The 25,825-nt window shown below is 44.2% G+C and overlaps 1 protein-coding gene across 1 annotated transcript in view; it reads left to right on the top strand.

Annotated features, from left to right (window-relative positions):
• Positions 1 to 25,825, top strand: part of COL26A1 (collagen type XXVI alpha 1 chain) — a 160,360-nt gene that overhangs the window by 17,137 nt on the left and 117,398 nt on the right. The window contains exons 2-3 of the mRNA XM_065647417.1: positions 5,969 to 6,091; positions 15,652 to 15,749. Coding sequence (XP_065503489.1) covers positions 5,969 to 6,091; positions 15,652 to 15,749 — 221 coding nt within the window. The remainder of the gene's footprint in view (positions 1 to 5,968; positions 6,092 to 15,651; positions 15,750 to 25,825) is intronic.

Raw genomic sequence — 25,825 nt, 5'->3', positions numbered from 1 at the left:
CCCTACCAGGTGGTCTTTCATGGATTCCTCAGCAATAGTCCTTCAATCTACAGGCCTGAATCAATCCATCGGCTCTGAACATTCTAATATTGTGGAGACCGCTGCTCACAATTGAATTTTGCAGCTGGCTCTTTGCTGGACAATGAGCTGAATGATGGTCTTGGGTCCTAAAACCTACTGACCTGGTCAAGCACAGGAGAGACTTAAGCCCAGCTTGGTTTTTATCTCAGATTTCCAGTAATATGTGATCGGACTGTTTCCTTTTTAGCCACATCACAGCAGTAAGACTAATCTGGCCACAGCCCAATGAATTAGCTGGTAAATTTTTATCCTGATGAGAGTCAAAGCACATTCAGGGAGGTGTGTATTTGTGCATAAGGAAGGGAATAATGTAGTTATGTAGAACTGGATGGTTCAGGAAGAGATACCCCAGAGAACCTGGCAGCCTTTGGAGCTGAATTTCTTGGCATGTAGAGGGCAACTTCTGCTCCTGGCCTCAGTGGAGTCTACAAATAAAGAACCCCTCCTAATGATGGGCTCCAGCACACAACGTATGGATTGCTGTTCTCGCAAAGCTAGGAGACGCTGTACTGTTTACACAGAAAAAAGGGCACAGTTTGCTTTCATGGAGTCAGGATGGCGACTTTTCCCCAGTGAAAGTCAGCGGCCTTCTGATTTTATTGAAATTCCTCTCTAGGATTGCAGGGAAATTGATAGCTCCAGTGAAAAATGTTATGAGGAAACTTGGGGAAATCTATCTAGTTAGCAAAACACTCCTACTGTTTTCTGTGCCCTAAATGCTGATCTCTGCTAAGTATAACACACAGTGTGTTATCCTTATGGAAACAAAAAGATAATTCAGTGCAGTTGTTTACACAGCACAGAGCTTTAGGGCAAATCACGAGCATCAGAAATGCCAACCTTATTGGGAGACTTCTGCAATATTGGGAGCGGGGAGGGGCAATTCTTGCTTAAACACATGCAACAGGTGCTGATGAAACAATCCTGTGTATAGAGGTCTGGGTGGGTTTGTGGTTTGGTGTGGTGGTGTGTTTTTGTTGGTGTGGTGAGTTTTTTGTCTCCCAGAAAGACTTCACTTCTGTCTTGGCCACTTAAGTCTCGGTGATCTGAGCTTTTGTGTCGTACTGTGTGGCATGTACTTTCATGGGAAGTACTAAAACCATAGTAAATCTCCATTTTACTTGGCTCTACCACAGCATAAATGGCTTTGTTCGGAGTCTAACTTGAAGGATTGTCTCTACTGAAAGTGCAGCTTTTCACGGTGGTAGGAGCACAGTGTGTTATGAGGCCACGGATATCTGGAGTCGTAGCCGTGTCCTTCAGTCCAGTGAACATATCAGCCCCAAGGCCCTGTGTGTGGGAGGTGTTGCCTGCTGTAGGTCTGGCCTTAACCACAGGGCAGCAAGTCACTTGTGTGTAGAGCTGGACTGTTGTCCCGCTGAAAGAAGTGATTAGGCAAGAATGTAGCCGCTTTCATTTTCAAGTTGCGTGCTCCTGATTGAACAGGCTACTTGCAGAATCCTCATCAGTGCAGCCCGGTGGTTTCTGACATTGGTTTGTGATCGCTTGTCCAGTGAAATGAAGCCTGCTAACAACCGGTTGGCTTTTTTCTTGCAAACCCCTTAGAAGGTCCTTCAGGGACCCCCAGGATTCTGACAAGCTTGGATAAAAGCCAGCAGTTTGGACTAGGAAAGACACAGACAGTGCTTTGGGGATGGCTCTGTGAGTTTGTGGTGTGAGGCTTTCTAGGCATTCACAGTATACGAATGGGCAGAGGGATCCCTTACACATTCCCTTTGAGTGGTGGGCTCAGGAAACTGTCATGCACAAATCCACAGGGTGAGGAGGAGGGAAGGGGAAGCTTGTTGTCTGTCAGTGTCTTCCCATCCGTGAAGAGATTGCTCTAAGTTAACTCGGCCATGCTGGCCAGGAACTGAGCTTTGATATGTGAGTATATTGCTATTCTGGAACTTACAGTATTTTAGCTTGAGTATTTGTTACCTCACACTTCTTGCCCATCTGTAGTTGCTTTTCTCTCTTGCTGTAGGATTACAGGCTGTAGAGGCATCCAGAATCCCCAGGGGATGAACTGTGCATCCAAATAAAGCTTCTGAAGGGATGCAGCAGGTTCAGAAAGCTGGTGGGGTGCAGAATATGGCATCTGCCTACAGGGGCAAAATGCAGCTCAAGCTCCCTAAGTCCAGCTGCCCTTTGAGGTCCTCTCAGCCTGTTCCACGCACACTCTGGGCAGTTAGGTTTTTGTGTCCCCTCCGGTGCGCAAGTGCCTGAAGCTGCTCATTGCCGCTCTTGTGGAGTCAGCAGAGTGGGGAGCTCCCTGCATCTGCTGAGGGAGGGGTCTGTTTAAGCTCCAAATAGTAGTTTTCAGAGTATGGAAGCAAACTATTGAGTTTGTTGCTCTGTTTAGCCTGAAATGTCCACAGTAACATCTCGAACCTAGACAGTAAATATGATTGGATATCTGCTGGCATCAATACTTGCATTCTCTCTGGAATGACGTGATGTCAGCAGTGATCAAGACATGAGATCTCGGTCTGTAGCTCTGGACCAAAACTATCTAAATCAGTAGCTTGCAGGCCATGGATAGCAGATCCTCAGTTGTTCATGAAAATGTTCCAAGAATTTAAATAGGGTGTGAGAGGAGGGCATCCCTTTGGAAACAGATGGGGAAGCTGGACCAAGCAAGACTTGCCTGTAAGCAAAGTAGTGGAACGCCAATTCCGTGAGATGCTGCAGGGCACCGTGCTAAATGTGTTGGTGATGAGCATGCATGAGATCTGACAGACCCAGCCCTAAAGGAGCTGCTATTTAGATTGTTTTGTTTGCTTGGTTGGAATATTCTTTTGGAATAAGCAGCAATATATTCTCTGCCATCTTGGATGCATGCCAGTAAAAGTCCTAAACCTTTCTTGCTAGCATCTGTGTATAATATAAAGGGTCATTTATAATCTCTGTAAGCCATGATGGGGCCTTTCGTCACTTTGTCTGAAGCCTGCTTGCGTTCTGGAGATTGTTCTTGCTGACTTTTGGCTTGCAAAGAGAAATCTTGGGGTGGTTTTGTTTGGCTGTTGTAGTCACTGTGCTGTTATATCTACAGTGAGTCCCAAGCTATGTATCCTAATGCATCTCATGATCAGCTCTATTCCTGTCTTCGTCTCATCTGCTTCTTTGCCACAGTAAAACACCTAAAAGCTGCATTTGTAGGAAAAGTGTTGGTTTTCTTCCCCCAGCAACATGCAGGGTTCTGTCCTGATCACTGTAGTGTAGGAGCAGCTTTACATCCAAGCGCTGCCTGAGGCTCTGTCACTAGATTGTGACAAGGTCTATTCAGCATCTCTTGCTTCCAAGAAAGGCTTTTGGAAGGAGAAATGACAACTTGACTTCCAGATTCCTTGGACTTGGAAGGGGGATGTGTGTACCTGAACAGATTATTCCAAGGACCAGGTAGAGCAAAGGTGTAAGAGATCTACTCAGAAAACAGCAATTTTGGACTCATTTGGAAAGAAAAATCTGTGTGTGTGCTGGCGGCACCCACTGAACAAAAACCCTGGCAAGAACAACTTTGTAGATAGCTTGAAATAATCAACCTTTCTTGCAGTTTCGGACATAGGCACCTTGCACAGTGCCACCTGTTTAGCTGCAGATCCACAAAAGTAGAGCTAGACTCCCCAGCTGGTTGAAAATAATCCTCGAAGGAGCAAGATTATGTTACATCTGGGTCTGTGCAAGGGAAAGCAAAAGGGAATATCGGTTAGTTTCCAATTTCTCCTTAGGAGTTGCAATTTGGAGCTGCCATTATACATTAACCAGAGCAGATAGGCTGCCAGATTCCCTCTGGCAGTCGTGGAATCTGCCTCCAGCGCCTCTTCTCTTCTGCGTTGTGCTGGGGTGTGTGGTGCTGTTTGTCTTTATTCACCTTCCCACCTTGTTTGCCTTCAAGAATATTAAGCTCTCTAGTTTCAGCATCAGATATGAAGGGGTTTGCTTGCAATGCTGTGGGGTTTTTTGTTTTGTTTTTTGGTCTGACACAGAAGTGCTTTGTGTGTACCCAAGGAAGTGGGACAGGTTGTCTCAGAAGCCCACCAAAATCAGTATTAGAGCAAAATGATCAGTATAGGATGATCCAGCTCCACACCATGGAAACAGAACTTCTTCCCAGACGACTCTGTCATAACTTTTAATTGCCACATTTCCAATCTTTAGCTACTGTCTTTGTGTTTCTTGTGGTTTTGCTCCCTAAACTTTCTGCAGAAGTTGTGTTGAGCCTGTTAAAGGATCTGCTGTCATTATGTGATCTGAAGCTTTGTTAGTCTTTCACCGCCTGTTTTTTGCCCTTTGGTTCTATGATGTAGATGTTAGTAGAGATACTTGGCTACTAGAGTGTCTGATCCCTATATATACACCACACATCTTCAATAAATCTAAGAAGAGGTTCCCTAAAACCTCCCCACCAGCCTGGGGGGCACCTGAGATGCGACTGCAGTTTGTGCTTCCCGATGAGGAACTGCAAGTGGGTTTATGGTGAGCAGGAGCAGTGTCTGCAGGGAAAGCTGAGGGGCTTGGTGGCAATGGGTGGGAAGCCTCACCCTCCTGGCCGTACCAAAGGTTTGGTGAGCAGTTTGCTGGCCCCAGCTTGCCCGTTGTGGTCTGCAGCGCTTGGCTCAGCCGCTGGCATGTGTGCCTCCTATTCATGGAAATGAGAGTTATCCAGAGAGCAGGGAGCCTCCTGCAGAGATAGGAGGAGAATCCAAAAAGGAAACAAAATGCAACAAATGCTGTAAATGGCAAATACTGGAAAAACTGAACTGTCATGGAGGAGGTGGGCGAGGGAAGGAGGAGGGGATGTGCAGATGGCTGCTTCCATTGTGCAAGCAGTTTGATTTTTGGTGTGTAAGCTTGGGAAGCCACTGTGATACTTGGAGAAGTAGTGTACTGGGGGCTCTTGGTTTAGAGTGAATGGGATGCAGGACTCTCCTGCATGTGCAGGAAATGCTGACACAAGTACTTTGTGGGTTTCGGAGCACAAGCTGTTGCCTCCATTTCCCATTAGTGACTACAGGTCTGATCCCAAATCACTAGAAAAGCGGCTCTCAAACCTGTTAACTGTGTGAGATACAAAAGCAGAAATGTGAACCAGTTTTTGGCAAATATGAATCATGTTTGCAAGAGGGAAATGAAAGTATTTTTCCTCCCCTACTGCCCCAAGCACAACACTGGAACCTAAAAACGTATTTTTCAGAGAAGGTGGAAAGGGTCTATGGGTCCTGATTCCCAGGGCTGACACTGCTGCTCCTACCTTCTCATGTATGCCTTGTGGTGAGGAGATCTCTCTTGTTTTCATATGAGACAGCATAAGACACTAGTCTCCCCTTCCCCTGCATTTTGTCTTGCCCATTTTTAGACCGTAACCTCACCAGGACAGCAATATGACTTGTTTGGCACCCAGCTTGTTTGAGCCTTGCTGATAATGAGCTCCACCACACCAAATAGCAGAATTTTCCAACTCTGATGTTGTTCACAATGTTGGGAGGCTAGGGAATGATACCATAATGAGCAGGATGAAATTGAGCCTAGTACAATGGGAACTGATTATCAGGAGACTTGAACTTTTTTTCTTTTTTTTCCTGAAGTCCTATTGTTTATGATAACTAATAGAACTAAATCATGTAGTATAAAACTCTGGCCTCTGAGGACCAAGCAAGAGGCGTTACTGGGTCTCTTGTGGCTCAGGTTGGCAGAAGCAGGGAATCTTTCTGCAGCTATTGGGAGGAGAGGGTGGGGTGAGAAATGAAGACTACAAGTTAGACTCACTATGGCTGGCAGAAGAAACAACCCCACCCCTAGATATTTGGTCTGTTTTTACTGCAGTCTGATATGTTGGTTCAGCTTGCTGTCTTACTGGAGCTAATGGTGTCCTTTCTCTTTGCAGGCATTGGTGTCACTATACAGTTACGCGGACAGTTTCCTGCCAGGTGCAGAATGGGTCAGAAACTGTCATCCAGCGAGTTTATCAGAGCTGCCGGTGGCCAGGACCTTGTGCCAACCTAGTGAGGTAAAAATCTTCATGTCTCACGTTGCCCGAATTTTCCAGCACTTCTCATGAAATGGGTTAGCTTTTAAGTACTGCATAGAGGATCGAGATCAGTGGCTCAGATGTGATACCCCTGGTGGTGTCACTATAGGATGCCACTGGTGTTATCTGCAGAGTAACCACACGTGCAGGTGAGTGTAGTATTGGGGACAAGCTACATAAAACAGTTTAGCTTAGGTTGTAATGCCAATTTGTACTTCACACAGGAGGCTGTTGCTAGTCAGGCATGAAGCTAAATAAATGTAAAGTCCAACAGAGTGTGGTGTGACTGAACAGGGTTGGAGGGGATGCTGGACAAATGGCACTGTGTGGCTTGTTGGTATTGGGTCCTTGTACTTGCGTCTTTAAGAGGAATATTAATGACATACACTGGGAAGCTTTGATTGAATCACAGAATGTTAGGAATTGGAAGGGACCTCGAAAGATCATCCAGTCCACTCCCCCTGCCAGAGCAGGAAAAAAATAATCCCTTGCAGCTGCTGAGGGACAAAGGTAAGGTACCTTCCACCTTCTAGAGTGGAATTTCCTTACAGCACTCCTGCATCTCACTGTCCTTAATAGACATGCACATAAGCACAATGTCCCCTCTCCCCAGAAGAGAAACAGATTAGAGACAGTGACTTGTCAAAAATTTGCCCCGAGTTTGCTGTTAGGCTGCTTTGCCTTTCAATCATATACAGTTTTGGGACCTACCTGCATTTAAGGAGGAAAAAAAGCAAGCAAACAAAACAAATCCAAACCAACCAAACAAAAAACCCAAGCCACATGTGAAATAGCTGTCCCCATCTACCACCTTTCCTTGTGCAAAGTGTCTTTGTATTGTTGAGCTTTGCCTTTCCTAAAAGACTTTCTCAGAGCAGAAAGAGCAGAACAGTGTTACCCACCCATCTGGGAACTGGTGCAAAAAAGCCATTGTGCTCTAAATTTACACCTAATTTCTGTAACAATTTCCATGTAGGCAAGCCCATAATTTAGCTCACAAAGCTTAGTCATTATATTGCTATTGTTACCAGTTCACCCACAGGGCACTGATTGAGGTCCTCTTGTAGTTGATAATCTACCCAGAATTTGGTTGAACTGCACACTTAAATACCCAGAGATCCACCTTCCCAATCTGTTCTTGCGACTCTTCATCTGGAATTCACATTTTCCATGTGGCAGTTACCACAGTTGGTTCTCCAGTTTCTACTTGGCCAGTGGTCAGTCTAAGGTTTTTCACTTGTAATATATCTGCTTTGGTGTCTCTTTGGTCTTGTTTTATGCAAGGCTGTGGTTGAAACACTTAATATTTTACACTGTCATGGCCAAACTTCTGTTGAAGCTTTTTAATTTCCCAGACTTTTTACACACATAATTGCCATTAGAAACTTGTGAGCTTTCACCTTGTCTCCTAAACTTGCCAAAAAATTTGCTTATTTTTCCTAGTTAACATAACTGTAGTTTCATAAGTACCAAACAATTGATCATGTTACTAGAAAAAATCCTTTTTGTGGGCTCCTACAGTTACTCATATACGTGGTTTCTTACATTGTTAACCCAGAGACTTTAGGAGCAGTGTGTGCTGTTGTGACTTTGTTATTCATGGAACATTTTCAGCTTCAAATGTAGTTTGGTTCATTTGCCTGACGAGTCCAATTGTTTGGAGACAATGCAGAATGGCAACAGACTTCTCAATTTTTCTTTCTATGTGAAAATATCATGGAAAGAAGCTGTGGTTATTGATATTTAAGATCTCAGCTGGTGAAAGCTCAACTGACAGGAGATGTGTTTCTGGAAGATGATCACCATGAAGAAGCCTACCAGAAGAGATGGGAGGCTGCTAATGCTCTGTTCCCTTCACAAGTGGGAGGAAATGCAAGCAAAGTGAATGGCACCATTTCCAGGAAATGACTGTATTGTCTGTCCTCTAATCATGCATCGTATGACATTCTTGCATGAAGTAGAGAAAGACTCTGGACCTCTTTTTCTCAAGAACCTCCAGAAAGCTGCTGACAAATGCTGGAGCCCACCCAGTTATCAACAAAGGTAAAGCAGGAATGGCATGTGCTGGTTCCTGATCATTTGCTGTGCTGCCACACTATGAGAAGGAGAGCCCCAAAGACAAGTAGCAATGAAGCCAAAGCCACTGAGGTCCTGAGAGCTGTGGGTTGTTGGATAAGTTATCCCCATCTTTTGTAAGTGATTGTTTGTTTTTGGGAGTGCATCTGATGTCTGATCACAGAATGAAAAACAGCCACTGAGAAGGATGGATCTTGTGACGTGTAACTACTGTGGGCAACACTTGGTAAGCCTGAGTCATGTTGTATGGTTGAGGTCTGATTTCCTGGGCCTACACAGCAACCCGCCAATGTTACGTCGCCAGAACTGAGAGATGTGTGAATAACTGGCTTTTTCTTGTCTCAGAGTCAAGCTGAGTTTTTAACATGGACAATGGTTTGTTCCCGTCAAATGAGATTGTTTGTTTCCTCCTTACCTTCTCTGTATCAGTGTCTCTGTCTTTTCAGATTTTCTGGAAGTCTAGCATCTGAGGACGTCAGACTTACTCTAGGTCTGACAGTGGCAGTTCATGCTCTCTATATCCCTCTGGTTGTTCAGGTAATATAAATATATATGCTTTCCTTTTGCCAAAAAGACAAACTTAAAGATCTTCTGGCCTTCTTCTGTTGTTCTTCTCCAGTGAGATTTCTGGTGCCTGAGCTTCAAGGGGCAGGGTGGGGGCATATCCAGATTCATATGGTGTTACACTTGACTATAACCAATGCAAAATGTCCATAAGCCACTGGCATTATTTTGGCTTTATATATTTCTCCCAGCTGCAACTTTAAATAGACTCTTTTCATCTCCTTGTTTACAGGGAGTCAACCATATCTGGGAGAGCTTTCATTCTGCCAGCACCCGTTATCAAGCTTCTCACTAGCAAAAGGGACGCCAGCCAAAAAAAAGGCATCTCTCAACCTTGCGGTGACAGCTGAGAGGGGCTCTCTGTTAGACAGACTTTGCTTACAAGCAGACATCAGCGTGGCCAGACGAGGATTTAATCCATTTCCTGTCTCCCATTCATTCTTGTTATGTTTCTTTCCCTTATTGCACAAGCTGTAGCTCAGGGTCAAGCCCTTGACAGAGGAGTATCTGCGAGATCCCCAGCCTAGCAGCTTCGCATCGTGATGTCCTTGCTGTCTGTTCACTTGCTCTTGGGAAGCTGGCAGCTGTACTTCTTTTGCAGGGGTGTCATCTTGGCTGGGATGGGCTGAGCTGCACTGCTCTTGCCCTCCACCCCAGACTCTTTATTTAGCTTTGGTGCTGAGTTGCTTTGGAGTGCTCTTGGCTGGAGACTTTCCCTCAGCAGATCTGTTCTTGAACTCTCTCCATATGTGTAGTGACGGCTTCAGCTACTGCGCGCCTTAGGATATGCATTTGCTTTGTCACACTACGAAGTGAACAGGCAACTTTCCAGCAGTCTGGCTGAAGCTCCTAGTCTACTTATAAAAATCACATGCCATTTATCTGTCTGAAGGAAGGGATAAAGTCTCTAGCTTGGTGTTTCAATGGCAACCTAATCTCTGGTCTCTGCTGCCTGGATGGTTGCACCCAGCTCCCAGTAAACCCAGGCAACTGAATTGTAGCCCTGCTCCTGAGCGATCATTTTGCTGCAGCAGCTGTGGGCTAATGCACGATCCTGTCACGCTTAGGATACCAAGCTCCTGGAAGCTCACAGAGAAGGGTGGTCTCATAGGTCAGGCAAGAATTCAGGACCTGTGTTCAATTGCTGGAGCTTCTGTGACTTCCTGTGTCTTCAGTCAAGTGATGCCACCTCATCTATAAGATGAGAGCAGTACTACTTTTATCTCGCTGTGTTTTATGACTTTGAGAATATAACAGCTTCTTGCTATACACTAATTGGCCAAAATCACCCTAATTTTGATTAGGGTATTTGTGTATGACTGTCGTGGTCAGTAAATCTGTATCTCAGGAGATAAATGAATGTGATGAACCGCCTGGCAGATCATGTGCTATTACAGTCTTCAGAAGACAAACCTACTTTTTTCACCCTAGAAAAACGCATGTTCTGATCAAGGTTGCGCAAGGTTTTATCCTGCTATTTTTTTGCTGTGCTCAGTGGTTGCGTGACTGTTTTACTCTAGCCTTTGAGCATTCTTTCTCTGAAGCACTTTCTGGCTTCAGAGAATCTGGAGATTCCCCTGGAAACCCATAGCTGGCTTGGCCAGGAATGGGCTTACGTGGCTTCTGGACTTTCGCAAGAGCCATTGAAACCCTAAACATGAAGTTACTCATCTGTGAGCTTCAAACATCACTCAAAGGTGGGAGAGATTGAAGGGGAGAGCATTCTTGCAACACAGCAAATCTGGGCTGTGATGCCCTTTCTAACTGCCAGTTGTGGTATCTTCTTTTTCCTTTGTATTCTAGCTGGTTTGGCTTATCACGTATGCTTTATGCTTTTGATGACATTTTTAATGTAAGAAGGCTACACATCTTGCGTGGATCATTCTTGCTGTTTGGTGTTGTTCAGTGTTGGGTTTTCTCTTGTTATTTTCATTCAAACTGAGTACATTTGTGCTACCCAAGGGATTTTTTTAATTTTTTTTTTTTTTTTACAAGCTAGTTTGCAGAATAACAAAGGAATTCTGCAGGCTCATCTGTTTTGGTCTTTTCTGCTTTTGAAGACTCTATTGCTACAGGGTCAGTAGAAGCTGGGGATGTGTCACCCAAGAGATTGGCCTGTAGCTGACGTTTCTCCTCAGTTTCAAAAGCAGTAATCCCACAGGGAAATCCTTCTCTCTTTCCAGTCAATTGAATAATAAATCCCAGAGATCATTCTAGTGCATTGGGATTGCTATTTGAAGTCTTGTTACACATGAACTCTTTTGTGCTTACTTCCCTTATTTCTCTCCAAGGTGTTCAGTCATATGCTTGGAACAAGATGCCTGCCCTCCCATGCACACGTGGGGTATAAATGTAGGGTGAACAGTGCTCCTGTGAACGGCATAAATAGGATCTGGGCGTGTAAGGGATTCGAGCTGTAGCACAAAGGTGTGTTCTCAGGTTTGCGATGGGTGTGGATGGCTGCGTGCTGCTGGGGGGGCACAGGTGGAGGGCCATCTGCTTCACAGATTGTGCACAGGCATCCCCAGGCTGCTAATCTAATTGAAGGCCTTTTGATCTTGCCCAGACATGCTGTCTGGCCACTCTTCCTCCTTTCCTGGTAGGGAAGTGCAGTGCTGCTCTGCACTAGATCTAATTGTTAATAAAGACAGGAGCTGGTGATTACTTTGGTGTTGGAGCATCTGTCTCTGTGTATATGGTCACTTTTTCTTTGGACTGAGAGCCTATAAATTATCGCTCTGTACAACTCGAGATGGGAAGTGTATAAGATTTTGGCCTCTCGGTGTTAGATTCTTGATAAGTTGTGCAAACCAGACATGCTCAGAGTTAAACAGTCATCTTCCTCCCCTTTGGCAAAGGCAGGACATGCACAATGGCCTTCAACACTTCTGGAGCTGCAGGCTTTTTGTCCAGTATCTGCAGGACCATCTCTGAAACTCCTGGTTATGTTCTTCCCTGGGGAACTACTGCTTTTTGACATGTCTGTAGATCAGGCTATGGGTACCAAAAATTAGAGGAAGTCCCCATGAGCTTTGTTCTGATTGTCTTTTAATACAGAGGGAGCACTCGTTATAACTAAGATGGATTGTCCCTGTTTGAATATGTTGATATGTGGCTTCGTTGTCATGAGAGTAGTAGGTAGAAGAAAGTTAGATTCCTTGGTTTCTTCATTCTTTGCCAATTAAAAGGGCAAATTCATTCTTCTGGCTATAGCAAAATCCACCAGTAAGGGATGTTGAAACTTTCAACCCGGAACTTGAATAAAAACGAATAGAAGCCTCTGAAGGTCGCTGAGGTTTCCTCAGGCACAAACTGCAACGGCTGAATGAATCGCATTAACAAAACCATCTCTTGTGATGTGGAAACGAGTTTCACGCCTTCCCTCTCATGTGGTCATCGTGTACAAACAGCTTTGTTTGCAAGTGTCAAAGGGCAGGGGAAATCCATAAGGGGGAAGGTATTTCCTGTGTGTGACAGGCTGTCTTGCTCGGGTCATGGCAGAGATCATGCCTTTCTCTTTGACCTGAATTTTTGAGGCTCTGATCCAAGAATGTGACACTCTTTCCCTTTCTTGTGTCATGTCTGGCTGTTGTGTTCAGTGACACTTCCTTGAGAGCAAGGGGAACGTATCCTTGTGTGCTGAGGCGTGAGACTTGCTGGCTGCCGTCCCTCAATGTGTCCTGCCTTCTCCAGTATTTCTAGCGTCATACACCCAAATCAGTTAATCACTCATCTCATGCTCCTTCCTCAAATTACTGCTTCCTGGACAGTCACTTAGAGAGACACAAGCAAGAGGGTCTGTCTTTCCCACATGATGGCTGCCTGCAGATGAGCTCCTGTAGCTTGTGTGACGCTGATCAGGCAGTCTCCGAGGATGCTAGGTTTTTAATCAGTTCTACTAAGAGCAGTGACTCAAGCTGCTACTTGAGTTTTGTGGGTTCTTCCCTCAGTGTTACCCCACTCCCTGGGGCCTTGCTGTGAGCCTCAGCGGACGTGTTGGTAAATGACACCTGGCTCTTACAGTAGGGTGGCAGGTCCTGGTAGTTTGTGTGTCTGGGAAGTGCTCGGCAGCCTCTGCTGAAGGGGCCTGGATGCTGAACACATCCTTTGCCTGGCTGGGAAGCAAAGACGTGCAGATTGTGGCTTATCCTAACCTCTTACTGTGGTTCTGGAGATTTCTATGCCAGTGTCTGTGGCTTGGGTGTCAACCAAGGGAAAGGCTTTCCTATTCTGCTACCAGTCCCTTTTTCTGCCTGTTGTGTGTTCCACAGATTTTCATTCTGAGGCTTCTGGTCTTTAACAGGTATGTTTTCCTCTCCTTTTTCCATGTTTTTTCTTACCTTTCATTTGCAACGCTTCAGGTATCAGATAGTGCTGAAGCTTTGCTAAAGGAGGGTTTGTTTTTGTGGGGTTTTTGTTGGTGTGTGTGTGTTTTGTTGGGTTTTTTTTGCTCCCCTCCTGGAATAGTCAGAAATCTGCATGATGTGGTGATATATTTAACAACAGACCTTGGTGCCATGTCACATGATTGAGCAAAAATGATGTTATGAAGAACAGAACAACTTCAGAGCAAATCGGAGCTAGCAAGCTGGGACCACTTCACATGCCTGACTGTGCAATGCTGAACAGAGCTGCAAACGTCAGGACTCTTCCAGGAAATTCAGGGTGGGTGGTAGGCTGTGACAGCTGAGCTCCATGTTTGTCATGTCCTGAGAAGTCCTTGCTCGTTTGAGGATTAAACTATAGCTACTTCCCCGACACAGAACTGCTGCCAAGATTCCAGTCTGGCTCAAGGCACTCTCCACACTTCATAATGAAGTTTGAGAGAGCTTTAACATCTTGGTGTTGGCAGAAACATGGTTTTAAAATCACGGTGTGGTTGGAGACTAGTTGGCTCTGGACACTGGTAACAGGGCTGGAGACTTTCATCTCAAGGTCAAATCCAACTGTGGTGTTAGTGACAAAGTCATGAACTCCTGACTGATGGTTTGGGGCTTATGTGTGGAAAGATGTTTCGAGTCCAACGCCAGGGCTGGGAGTCGAGAGACTTGGGTTCAGTTCCTGAACTTTGCCAAAGCTGTTCTGCAAGACCCTTAGCAAGACACTTAAAACCTTCGCGCTTTAGGGGTCTCTGTGCAAAAGCACTGAAGGTCTACCTACATCAATGTGGTGCCAAGTCCTCATGCTCACTCGTCACTGCAAACTCCTGAATACCAGTGGATGCAGAGGTGCAGAGAACTAGGTGGGACAAGCTGGCTCTGTCCGGCCCGTATTAGACAAGTGCCTGGATCACAGTTGCCGGTATTAGCAGTAACTGGCGCGCTTTTTGGCAACTCTGAGGGTGAGGACGTAATGTTCTCAGGAGACAACGTTGCTTTCCCATCTCTGGGCGATGCTGTTCCAAGTGCAGGCGGCCACGTGCTCAGGAGGAAGCTTGTGCGGCCTTCGTCTCCAGTGGCTATAGGAGAAGCTGATTTCTGTGTCTGGCAACTGACATCAATAATCAGGAACAGCTTACTGAGAAATTAATTTCCTAAAGACTGTGTTAACCACGACTGATCTGCTGCCTGCCTTCCAAGACATACATGGGCAGCCTCTCCCGGCAAGCCTTTGTTACTGCCATCCTGGACGTACAGCTGTGCCTGCTGCCCCTCAGAGGGGTTTTGGGTGAGATTCCTGTGACTTACAGCTCCATCTCAGCCTTGTGCCCGCTGAGCCCAGGGCAGTGCTGCAGAGCAGGGCAGCGCTCCGTCTCCTGGCAGCTCTTGGCACTGCGCAATGAGGCTCGTCCCCCGAGGAGACCTGAGTGCCCGGGGCTTGTGTCTGCCTGGCCCCAAGAGAGAAGCGTAAAGCTGCAACCCTGTAATCCCAAAGCTTCAGCCTCTCCCTGTGCATGCCACATTCCTTTGGTTGTTAAATAAGGGTAGGAATTTGAAAGGGAGCTTGTAGAGTACGACTTCTGTGTTTGCTTTTATCTTTGTGAGCAGCAGCAGTAACTTCTCTGGCTCTATGCTGGGAAAACTCTGATTTGCCAGCTTTGAAAACCCGCTGTTTTAAAATAAAAGTTGGCATTTATGCAACTCTCCGTTTTGCGTTCACTTCAGAATCCCTGGTCCTTTGCATGGGTTTGCTTGTGTCTGCAGGGAGCCTTCTAGTTTCTGGTGGGGCATGGCAGTACTTGTGCTTTTTTTTTTTTGCCTTTTTTTTTGTGGGAGGGACCCCTGGGTGTGCTGGTTGCAGTACACAGAGCTGACTAATGTGTCCTGCAGAACATCAGCTGTGGTGAAGAAGAGTGTAACCCTATTTCAGATAGAAGAAACTGAAGCACAGATCAGCTAGCTGGAAAAAAGGCTCCATGCAGATCATCAATAGTGTGTAGTGATGATCTTTGTCATGCTGATGTGTTGATACACCCCATATCCAAGTGGTGGGAGTGGGAGAAGGGAAGACACCAGAGGGATTTAAGCAACTTTTGTGACAGCAATGTTTTGAAAATTCTGTTAGTACTGAGTGAAGAAAGGCTAATGCCAGCTTTTGTTCAGTGTTGGAAAAATCCACATAGAGGCAGAGTGAGGTAAATCAGAGCCATCATCCCTGCTACTTGCAATGACTTGGTAGCGATGAGACCTCCTTAAAGGATACTGGTGTTATTTCAGGGAAAGGTGTGGAGAAGAGGCAGAGGAGTATGAGGGCTCAAGGGGAAGAAGGGCTGTTGAATCAGATCCATGCTGTGGTAAACCCTTGGTCTGTTATGCTGTATGTCTCCTTTTTCTGCAGCTGTGGGTGGCTGGGTGCTCTGGGAATGTATCCAGGCAGGAAGATGCGCTATGAATTAGTAGCAGCACTGCCTTTAATTATGTAAGTGTGTTCTACTGACTTCTTGTTTGTGTTAGTTACAGGACTCTCATCAGGCCCACGTACAAAATGTCCTATCGAACTGTGACCACTCTGGAGTGGAGGTGCTGTCCTGGCTTCACGGGGAGCAACTGTGAAGAAGGTAAGTTATCCAGCAATGCATCTGCCGTTACAGAGCAGCGAGGGGATGTGTGGATGGACCGGCTGTGGTGAGCTGGGTTTTGTTCCTTAATTTGCTCTACACCTCTCAAACACAGGAACAAATCACCTCTTCTCTTCACTCCCCATCATTCTCTGAATGCTCACACACAAGCTTCTACAGGTGGTCTTGGAAAACAGGCCATACTGAATGCCTGCAAAGAAACCTGAACAGGGAAGGGAAAGAAATGAAGAAATGGGTACTCAGGGATGACCTGTTTATAGATGTGCTAATTCTTGGTGTCCTCATAGCACGTTTTCTGAAGGACTGTGCAATTTCCATGTCAGTGTGTTGTGTTCTCCACATCCCGCTGTCATTGCCGTCAGTTGCTGTAGCTGATGAAAGTTGGTCCCTGGATGGCTGCTTGTAAGAGTTATGTCTGTAAGGTCTGGACACGAAAATATGTGTTCCCGGGGAGCTTTGAATTAAATTATGCACCTTTTGTTCCCCTCCCCACCCACCTCCTGACTACTAGTGCAACAGTCAGGTTGCACAGTTTGTGTGAAAACACAGTTCTGGGTTTTGTACCTGGTCTTTCATATGGAGGAAAACACAGGGCTCTTTTCAGAGCAGGAAGAAAGGCAAGTCTTTCCCCTTTCTTATCATGAGGATGAAAAGGGCACGTTTTGCATTTTCTTTCCTGATGTTTTCTGCTTTACCTGTTGCTTCTGGGGCTTTGAAACAAGTCCTGTTTTTGCATCAAGTTTCAGACTTGGGCACTAAGGCATCTGCTGAATCTGTGCTTTAAGTGTTCGTGGCTTACGAATGAGAAACTAAGCCTTGAGTTTTCTGTTCGTTTGCATGAATTCAACGCTACCTGTCTCTGCTGGCTGGAGAGGCGTCATTGGGGTGCCCAGCATCTCTAAGACTGCTGTCTGTAGCTGCATCTCCCTTTCTTTGTGCTGTCGTATCTCAATTCTAATCACACAATTTAGGCAAATGTCTAGGAAGTTCTCTCCGTACAGTCACAAAGAATGATGGTTGCAGACAGCAGCTTGCTTCAGGCTGCTGGGGAAACAATAGTTTCCCAGAAGCTCAACAAAAGCCTTAAAAAGTGGCAAAGCTACCCTGAATTGCAATTGGCAGGACGGAGATTTGCATTGTAGCATGCTGCTGAAAGAAAGTGAGCCTGGGAAAGAAAAGCTGCTGTGTGCTGCTTGGGTTTTTACCTGTCACTGCAGGGGAGAGGGACGCTAAGGATTGTGGCAGAACCGCTAATTCCAAAATAGCTGCGGCTCAGCCTGGCGGAGGATCTGACGGGGGACGAGGAGCCTGTGTGTGCAGCCGGTTCATGCCTGTAGGTTTGGACAGGTGTGAGCGATTACAGCTTAGTGGTGCTGCTGATGTAAAGGAGAGAATCCAGCTCCCTCCCGCAGTGCCAGATCTGTCTCAGCAGAGTTCAGTGGAAATAAAAAGCCAACATAAGCTTGTTTGAGAAAATCAGCAGCGATCTCACAGGAGCAGGTCTGTGGAACGAGGTGACAATTTTATGCAGTCAGTTTTCAAGGTGGAACTGTTCTTTTGGGCTTGGATACGGTCTGTGGAGTGTGAGCAGAAAGCCAGTAGCAAGCCCTCACTTTCATGCGTGAGATTCCTTTTACCTTTTTTCTCTCTAAAACATTTGGCACTACTGACAGTCCCATATTCTTGAAAGGAGAAGGCATCTTTTTTTTTTTTAAATCGCTTTCTAGTACAGCAGGGTCGTGCCACTTAATTTCTAGCAGCAGTATTGACACTAGTGGTGTGCGTAGCACCTCGAGCTGTCCAGAGGCATCAATTTTAAAACTGAAGTATTTACTTGCTCCTTATGTTAATCCTTGATGTCACTTGGTATTGTAAGTAAAAGAGGCTGAAAAGAGCATTTTAGGGTTTTTTTTGGCAACGCGATATAAAGCCTTTTGTGCTCTTTCCTTTCTGTGCTCTCTCCTACTGCAAATTTGGTTCCTCTGAGAGAGTAGGATGCTTACATCTGTGTGGGTCCTTCCTGGAAACAGCAGACAAAAGAAAACAAAACTTAACCAAAAGAAAACAAAACTAAACCGAACCAAAACAAACCCAGTACAATTATGAAGTCACAGTGAATTCACAGGGTAGAACCTCAATGCTTTAATTTTTTTTTTATTAGTTAGATTTCACCTCAATATTTCATTTCGCTAGTGTGTGCAGCTGGTGCTTTTGAAGTTGATGTGAGGTAGGTATGATTGACAGTAGATTTGACCTGCACTATTTTTAATTTGCCTCCTTGCTGTGTTGCAAATGCTCTAATTCTCTGACAGTCGCTATTGTTCTCCACTGTCAGCAGAGCGGCAACTACAGTGGCGCCGAGCTGCCACTTCAAGATGTCTTCTGTTTCCAGAGACTGAAGGAAAAGGTTTTCTTTCACCATGGGCCCTGGAATAGGAAGGTTGTATTATCATGAGTAGGACAGACGAAGCCAGGAGATAATGGATTGATCAAGCACACAGAGAACTGTTAGTTGTGTGTTCATGGGCATGCTCTGGGCTCCCTCCTTCAGACTAATGGTGTGTTTTTGCATCTCGAGGCTTTTGAGACACCCCATCTCCTTTAATCCCTGGCGAGCAGGGCTGATACTTGCTCCTTTTTTTTTTTTGTCCTGTTCTGGAACAGTGTCTTTGGGGGAGCCGCTGTAGCCCGTCTGGAGGATGGATTATTTTTACTAGCGTCCTTTTATGAGGCCTTCCTTGCCGTTTTAAAATTTGTCTTATTTCTTTTAGCATTTTACGGGGGAAGATAAGATGGTGGGAGGGTGAACAAAGGAAACCAAGTCAAAGAACTCGCAATCGTTCAAAGGCTGCAGAGCAGCTATTTCCGACACGTGTATTTTTTGTGTTATCCCCCAAATGGCAGGCCACCTTTTCTTTTGCAAAGCAAATGGTCCAGCAAGGATCTCTAGCCCCAAATTATGGCAGACTCCTGATGAGACTGGCTTGCTGTAATACACCTTCAAGGAGAAAACTCCTCTTCCACATTAACATACTGTGCACCAATAGAGCAAGCTATTAAATGCAATTTGAGTAATACAGTGTCTCGACCCTTGGCTAATAAGTTTAGCTTGAGAAAGTAACCACTTAACTGTCACCAGCTGGCAGGCACCTACAGTAATGCTGAAAGCTGCACGTTGTTTAGATTTAAATTATCTTGGGAATTTAACTCTTGCATCGTAGCTGATAAAGAGCAGTACCATGTGGAGAAAGCCCAGCTCTAAAAGCGGGTGAAGATTTTGCTACTCAGTGGGGTATTAATTTACTGAGATGGGGATGGCTGCTTCCAATCTGTTTCCTTTTTTAAGCTGACACTGCTTGATGCTCTCCCCTCTTCCCTTCATTGCTTTCCCCTCAACCAAGGGTATGTCAACATCTGAAAGGTCTCTAATCCCTTTATTGTTTTAATAGAACTGTGACCAGCTAGTTGACTAGATAGTTAAAAATCACCAGCTGTACCAGGGCTTCCCAAAGGGTTTCTTGCAACTTTCTTGGATGGAGAAAGAGACTTCACGCAAACAGGTCTGGTGAATTTAACTGTCAGTAGATACTAATTTTTATTTTTCAGTTTCAGGATATTTTTTTGTTTTGTTTAAACTGGAGCCCAAGCCTAGGACAGGAAATTAATCCACTGAGCCACCCAGTCTACTGACTGCTGATATAAAGAACATATGGATGAGGGCAGTGCAGAGGTGAAGTGGTTTAGCTATTGCAATCATGTATCAAGCTGATTGATTTGAATCCAAGATGATGCTGACATTTCAACTCAGCCTTTTTTTCTATATGGCTGAAAGTTCAAAGGCAAGTGAAATCTCTCAGGAGAGGAAAAGTGTCCCTCGCAAGTTCAGGGGCTCAGCACTGCCCTAGAGCTCTCCAGCTAGGCACGCTCTTATTTCACTTCATTAATCTAACATAGATCTCTTCTTTCTTTGTTTCTATTGCTTGAATTTGGGACAGTAGCCAGTATCCTATTTACTATTTACTCCAGAAGCAGATTGATGGTAGACAGCTTAGCCATTTGGGCAAGAAGCAGCTTCAAGAGTAACCTCAGCACCTCTAAAGTGATGCCATTGTGATCATAAGCTGCTTTTTTTTCCTTTTTTGCTTTGCATTAAAATACAAGTAGGGTAGGGAATTTCAGCAGTCTTGTTCAAGTAATGGTTTAATTTGAGAGCTTCACCCCCCATTTCAGTTCTTGGAATATTTTAATCTACTTTTAATGACTATTGTTTGCATCTTGTCATCCTGATATTTTTCAAACCTCTTAGATTCCCATGTGTTCCCAGTTTTCAAAGCAGCATAAGCAAATGAGGACTTTCCTTTCACTATGATAGAGTGCAAAAGCCCTCTCCTTTTTTTCGTGCTTGTTCACAAAGTTTCTTGGTCTCGGGAGGAGAGATGCAAAACAACAGTGCCAGGAAAATCTCAAACTAGCAAATGCAATTCCAATACAAAATTTGATGAGGCCATGAGAATGAACATCAAAACTAAAGACCCAAAAGTCTGAAAGCCTGTTAGAGTGCTCTAGAAGAAAGGGTATTCAAAGTGGTGTTGATGGGACTTCACTTCTCCAGGTCTTGGTTTGCTCCTCTGTGGCGAACAGTTAAACATAGAACTGTTAATCTCTGAGAAAATACAATATGGGAAATGTTAGTCCATAATCTTCATAATATCACGGTAGTTCTTTTTAGGAGTTGAGCTTGTGTGAGTTTTTCCCTTTTGTCAAGTACTTCAGTTTCTTCTTGTTTTTCCCTCTTCCTCATGGCCACCGGTTGGAAGCAAGGGAGCCAAGTCTGTGTATCACATGCAGCGAGTAGCAGGGCTTTTTGCTGCCACTGAGCATTTTTCATCTTGCCCTTAGAAACTGTGAAAATGTAAGAGAAGGCAACGGGGGGTCAAGAGAGGCATAGTCCTGTCTGTTCCCATTACAGCGATGTCTTCTGACTTCAGCAGAGTCCAGATCCTGTCATAATCAAAGCAAAAGCTTTCATTTGAACAGCGAGATTCTCCCAGGGTGGTTATCTCGGTGCTCTCTGGGTAGCAGGACAGTTCTGTGCTGCACATGTGTTGCAGACTGAGGTACCTTCCTCTCAAGTTTGCATCTAGCACGTTTGTAGTTCTCTACTAGAGACTGGCTCAGTAATTCCTTCAGTGAAATGTGATTTTGCTTTCATTTTGAGACCTTTGTTTCAAAGTCCAACATTTGGGTTCCACATAGCAAACTTGCTTCTGAAAATATCTTCTTGTTCCAAAGTTTAGTGTTTATTAGATAATTATGTGAATACATGTTATAAACTATTAAATGCAACCTGAATTTCCTCATTATCTAGTTAGTAAAGCAGTTAGTAAGCAGGTAAGAAAATGCGGTAACTAACTCTTCAAAAATTTTTCATGCAAAAAAAAAGCCAAAACACGTCAGTCACCCTTGATGGAACTGCTGATGCACGAAAGTGACTTTCTGAGGAATGACGTTTGTGTACCTATAGTATGCAGGTGTTGGACAGTATCTACCCTGATATTTTCTTCCATAGCATATGCTGCCTCCTCCTCCATATGTTACATCTCATTCTGCTTGTGTTTCTGGTGGCCTCTCCAATATAAGGCAGAAGATCCACCAGAAGTTTCCCAAACTACTCTCTGTGTCACCCAGTTCCCGTCCCCTCCTATCACCACGCTGACCATTCAGCAACCTCTGGCTTCAGGCACAACGTGTGTGTCACCCTTGATCACATTTTCTGAGGAGTTCCTGGAGCGTGTGGTCACTGTTGGAAGAATTTGCAGCCTGCTGAGAGCGCTTTCTGGCATCAGTGCTGTGTGACTACTTGAACAATTTCTAAATGTTCATCTTCTCTTTTGATACAGTCAAAAAAACAACAAAAAAAAAAGACCCTGTCAGATTTCCAAAGACTTTGACAATGCATTCCAGCATCTGAGTAGTTTCATTTTTTTTTTTGGACATTTTTAATCTGAACAGGGAGAATTTTATTCAGCACCTAATGTAAAAATATTTGGAGTGCTAAACATCTACAGATGTTATCTTAACATAATTAGAAAAGCTGTATGCCGTACTGTTACATTGTCCCGATTTTTTTTTTTTTTTTTTTTTTTTTTTAGCTCCCATCAAATTACTGTGGTATGTAGATAGTCTTTTTTATGTGGATAAGCTATTTGTTTGCTTTTTTTATTTCTCACTTTGAGTACTTATGATCCTGTAAAGAACATAAAGGATAGTCATCTTTAAGCACTCGGCAAAGCGGTTGAACAACTAGGAAAAGGTCCACGTTCTGGGATGCTTTGCCATGTGGAAATGGGATTGCAAGGAATTGGGATTGTGAGCCCAGGAGTAGGAACAGAGATCAATTTGCCAGAGCAAGTTTGAGACTGGTTTCATGTTTTGTAGAAGACTTCAAGGTGAATGGAAGAGGTAGGCATCAAATTCCCATGCTGCTGAAGCCTAGACATTGTTATTATTCAATTTCTTGTTATTATTCAATTTCTTGTTATTAAAAGGGCAGCCAAAGGTGTTCCTCTGAATAATTTCTAGTAGAGTAGAATTTCAATTTAACGTGGGGAAGTGCTAGACAAAAGCTTGTTCAGTGCGTGTCATCACAACACCATGTCTTCTCTATATGAACCAGTTAGCAGGATAAAGGCAGCGAAGTGAGTACAGCTCCAGGAATGTACATTAGATGAAGCAGCTTTGAAATGCACAGTTCACTCAAAAGAAACCCTTTGCTCTAGGTAGTAAGGGTTCAGACTCCGTCAGTTTGGGCAGAGGTGGCAAATGGAGTTGTACCAGGGACAGTTTTCAGTCCAGCATGGCTCGCTATTTCATTTTAAAGTTGATGTAAGGAATGGAGAGAGCCCTCTAATCAGATCAGAGTGTTAGAGGCTGAGCAGTACTGGGAATACATGGTAGACTAGGGTTAAAATGCAGGCAAATCTTGATTAAATTGTAGAATTGGGCAGAAATCTATTCAAGTGAGATCTTGTCAAAGACAGTCACAGAGGCAGGAGTAATCAAATGCACAAATTTTGAATGGAAGGAGACTCTAAAGATAGTAGGATCCTGAGGGAGAATGGAGTTTGTGGAACATGGTAGAATGAAGCTATGCTCTAAACTCAGGAGAAGAAATGCCATCCTGGAGTCTGGTGGTACAAATACTCTGACCAGGTTTAATGTTTACTGCTAATGCATCTATAAGACTGCCCGACACGACATTTAACATCTTACGTATGTTTATGGATAGGGTTGCCTGCCTGTGTGTGTGTCAGTGTTTCTCAGAGAGGTCACCTTTCAGCATTTACAGTAACTTCAGCCTTGTTACCATTTAATTCATGTGGAAGCTGCTCCTAGTTGGGTGTTGCACATCTGAGTCCCACAATCTTAAATACCATACGGGATGTGCTGCATCTGTGAAAAAAAGTATTTGGCTGGGAAAGGAATTGTAGTTGATGGGATTTGAATGTCATACTGTTAAATAATTACTTTGATTACAAGCTAGATTAGTTAGTAGGTGTACGTTATATATGCAAATGAAAACAGTATGAGCACAAATCAGCTTTTCTAGAAATAACATAATTGGTAGTCATTAAGGACTAACCTATGGTTTTCAAACACTGGAAAAGGAGGTGTAGACTCATTCTAATGACTACATGTGATTACAAAGAGTGGGAAGTGTTTAATCAGTTCCTAAACAAGCGTAGCATTGCAAGATATCCCGATCGTCACTGCAGCATAAAGAACACTTGTTGGATGGGTCTTTAGCAACCTTATAGTTCCTAAATAAATGAAGGCTGGGAAAAACTTGCTGGTGAACTTTCTGAAGAAATCAGCAATGATTCTACATACCATGAGCTAGATTTCAAACAACATTTAATAAAAGACTTCATCGAACTGTGTAAGAGTGAAACATCACCATTTAAACAGCTCGTACTAGGTTCCTCAACTACCAAAGCAGGAAAGAGATTAAGGAATGGCTCCGTGAAAATCCCCTATCATGAAATTCACTAAAGACTGATAAATTTTATTCTGGACTTATATGCTGCTTGCTTGGGCTCCTGAGTTGTCTCCTCCTTGGACAGTGCATCCAAATCCACAAGTAACAAGCAAGTTTGCATTTCATTTTGAGCCCAGCAGGCATACGGCAATGAGGTTACAAGACCTTTCCAAGTGAGCCTGGAGGGACTCGTTGGCTAGAGTTTGGATTTCTGGCAAGCTCTTTTCTGTAATAAACTCAGGGTTCAGTCCCCGGCCTCTTATAGATACTGAGCACTGTTGCGTGTCTCTGGATAATCAGTCACTGGAAAGGCACAGATGTTTCAAGATGCATAGCAATGGGTGCACTATATAAGAAAGGCAACATCAGGGTCATACTACAGATGCAACCACATCTTACATGTGTTCTTTCTTCCCAGGAAAATTGTTGTAACATTTGCGGTTTTCTGGTTGCTAATACCATCAAATGAATAACGTAAAAACTAATAACGCTTGTGACTTTTTATGTGCAGTTCATTAAGCCTTGCAATGCTGTGGATGGCTGATTCCTCTGCTGCAGACAGATCTCGTAGAACAGCATCACAGTAATTAATAGACTGGGGTGCAGTGACAGTGGCTTAAATTAATTTGGGCCGCAATTCTAACAAAGAAGGATTATAGAAATATGGGTCTAGAAGGTGTTCTAGTCTGTACCCGGTTGTGGAGGTACTAAGAGATGGTTGAAGAAATTCCTGCATTTTCTGTTTCTTTTCCTGTAAATGAAATGCACTCCTTGTTACACAAGCATAAAGGAGAAGAAAACAGACCCAGTGAGGATTTGGAATTTGGTGGTTAATTTGTTTGTAAATGATGACTTTTGTAGCAGTTATGCTAAAGAAGTCTTTGGAGTGTATCTGCTGTGGGAAGTGTGGGGACCTTTGATTGCTAGGTGGTCTTATTTTAAAAACCTTGAGGAACATTCATGGCAGATGGACTTTAATGAGAGTACTTCTGCTGCCAGTGACTGTGTCGAATGTGACTCCCCAGATCGAGGGCTAGAGGTTTATGTTGAAGGTGCTGGGTCTTGTTCTCATGGAGAGCGTTTTCTAGAGCACAAGCTGTGGAAACTGCTGTGGTACCTTTGAGATACTGATGGGAATTGCGAAGTATCTGGGTTAATTAGTTCTTCTCCAGTGGCTGATTTGGGTGATGGATGCAAACCTGTTGCTGTTGTCAGCCAGTGTTTTTTAGCTTCAGTGGCAGAGGCTCGTGCTTAAGTAACAGAGGTTCTGGTTTTCTCTTTACTGGCTCATAGTACTTGTGTAGTGATGGCTCCAAATGCTGCAGCTTGTTGGATTGCTGCAGGGCTTTACGCTGTAAAATATTATAGCTCATTAAATAAGGGGAACAAGCTACTCCTAAACTTGGCTTATTTGATCTTTTCAAACTTGCCCTCAAGTGATTAAGCAAACAGTGGCTATTCAAGCATTCTCCAGTTGTATTATCTGCTAGATGCATCTCCCAGTGTGATCTGCCAAAGATGCCTTGAATGCTGTCCTTCTGCTGTGTACTTGCTAATCTTTGTGGAAACATAAATAAGCAGATATTTCTGTTGCATCTAGACTGTCTGGGTGGGATGCAGGGGATGAGTGTCGGTTTAGATTTAACATAATGTAAACTCGAAGATTCTTGCTTTTGTCTTAATATTAGCACTCACAGCAAGAAAGCAGGTTTTTATGAGCTACACAGGAAAATAAACCATTCTCCTTGCGATGTGAGTAGTTCAAGTTCATTTATAGTGTGACGTGTCTGTGGAAAGGTATCATTCTTGCCCTGCGCTTGTCTTAGGGAAGCAGAATGACTACTAGCAGCGGTAATTAGGATGATAACCATAAAACCGTAAGCTCTTTACAGAACAGTGTAAGTAACACTTACACTTAATAGGCAATGTAAATGAGCATTTCAATGACTCTATTAATATCTAGTGGCAGAGTTTTCTAGAATTAATGTTCTTTGACACTTGGTACTGGTCTCCTAGA

Source organism: Caloenas nicobarica, chromosome 17 (assembly GCF_036013445.1).
Source record: "Caloenas nicobarica isolate bCalNic1 chromosome 17, bCalNic1.hap1, whole genome shotgun sequence".
In the NCBI taxonomy this organism is placed as follows: Eukaryota; Metazoa; Chordata; class Aves; order Columbiformes; family Columbidae; genus Caloenas; species Caloenas nicobarica.
Note: the sequence above shows the minus strand (reverse complement) of the source record. Positions and strands in the feature narration are given on the sequence as shown.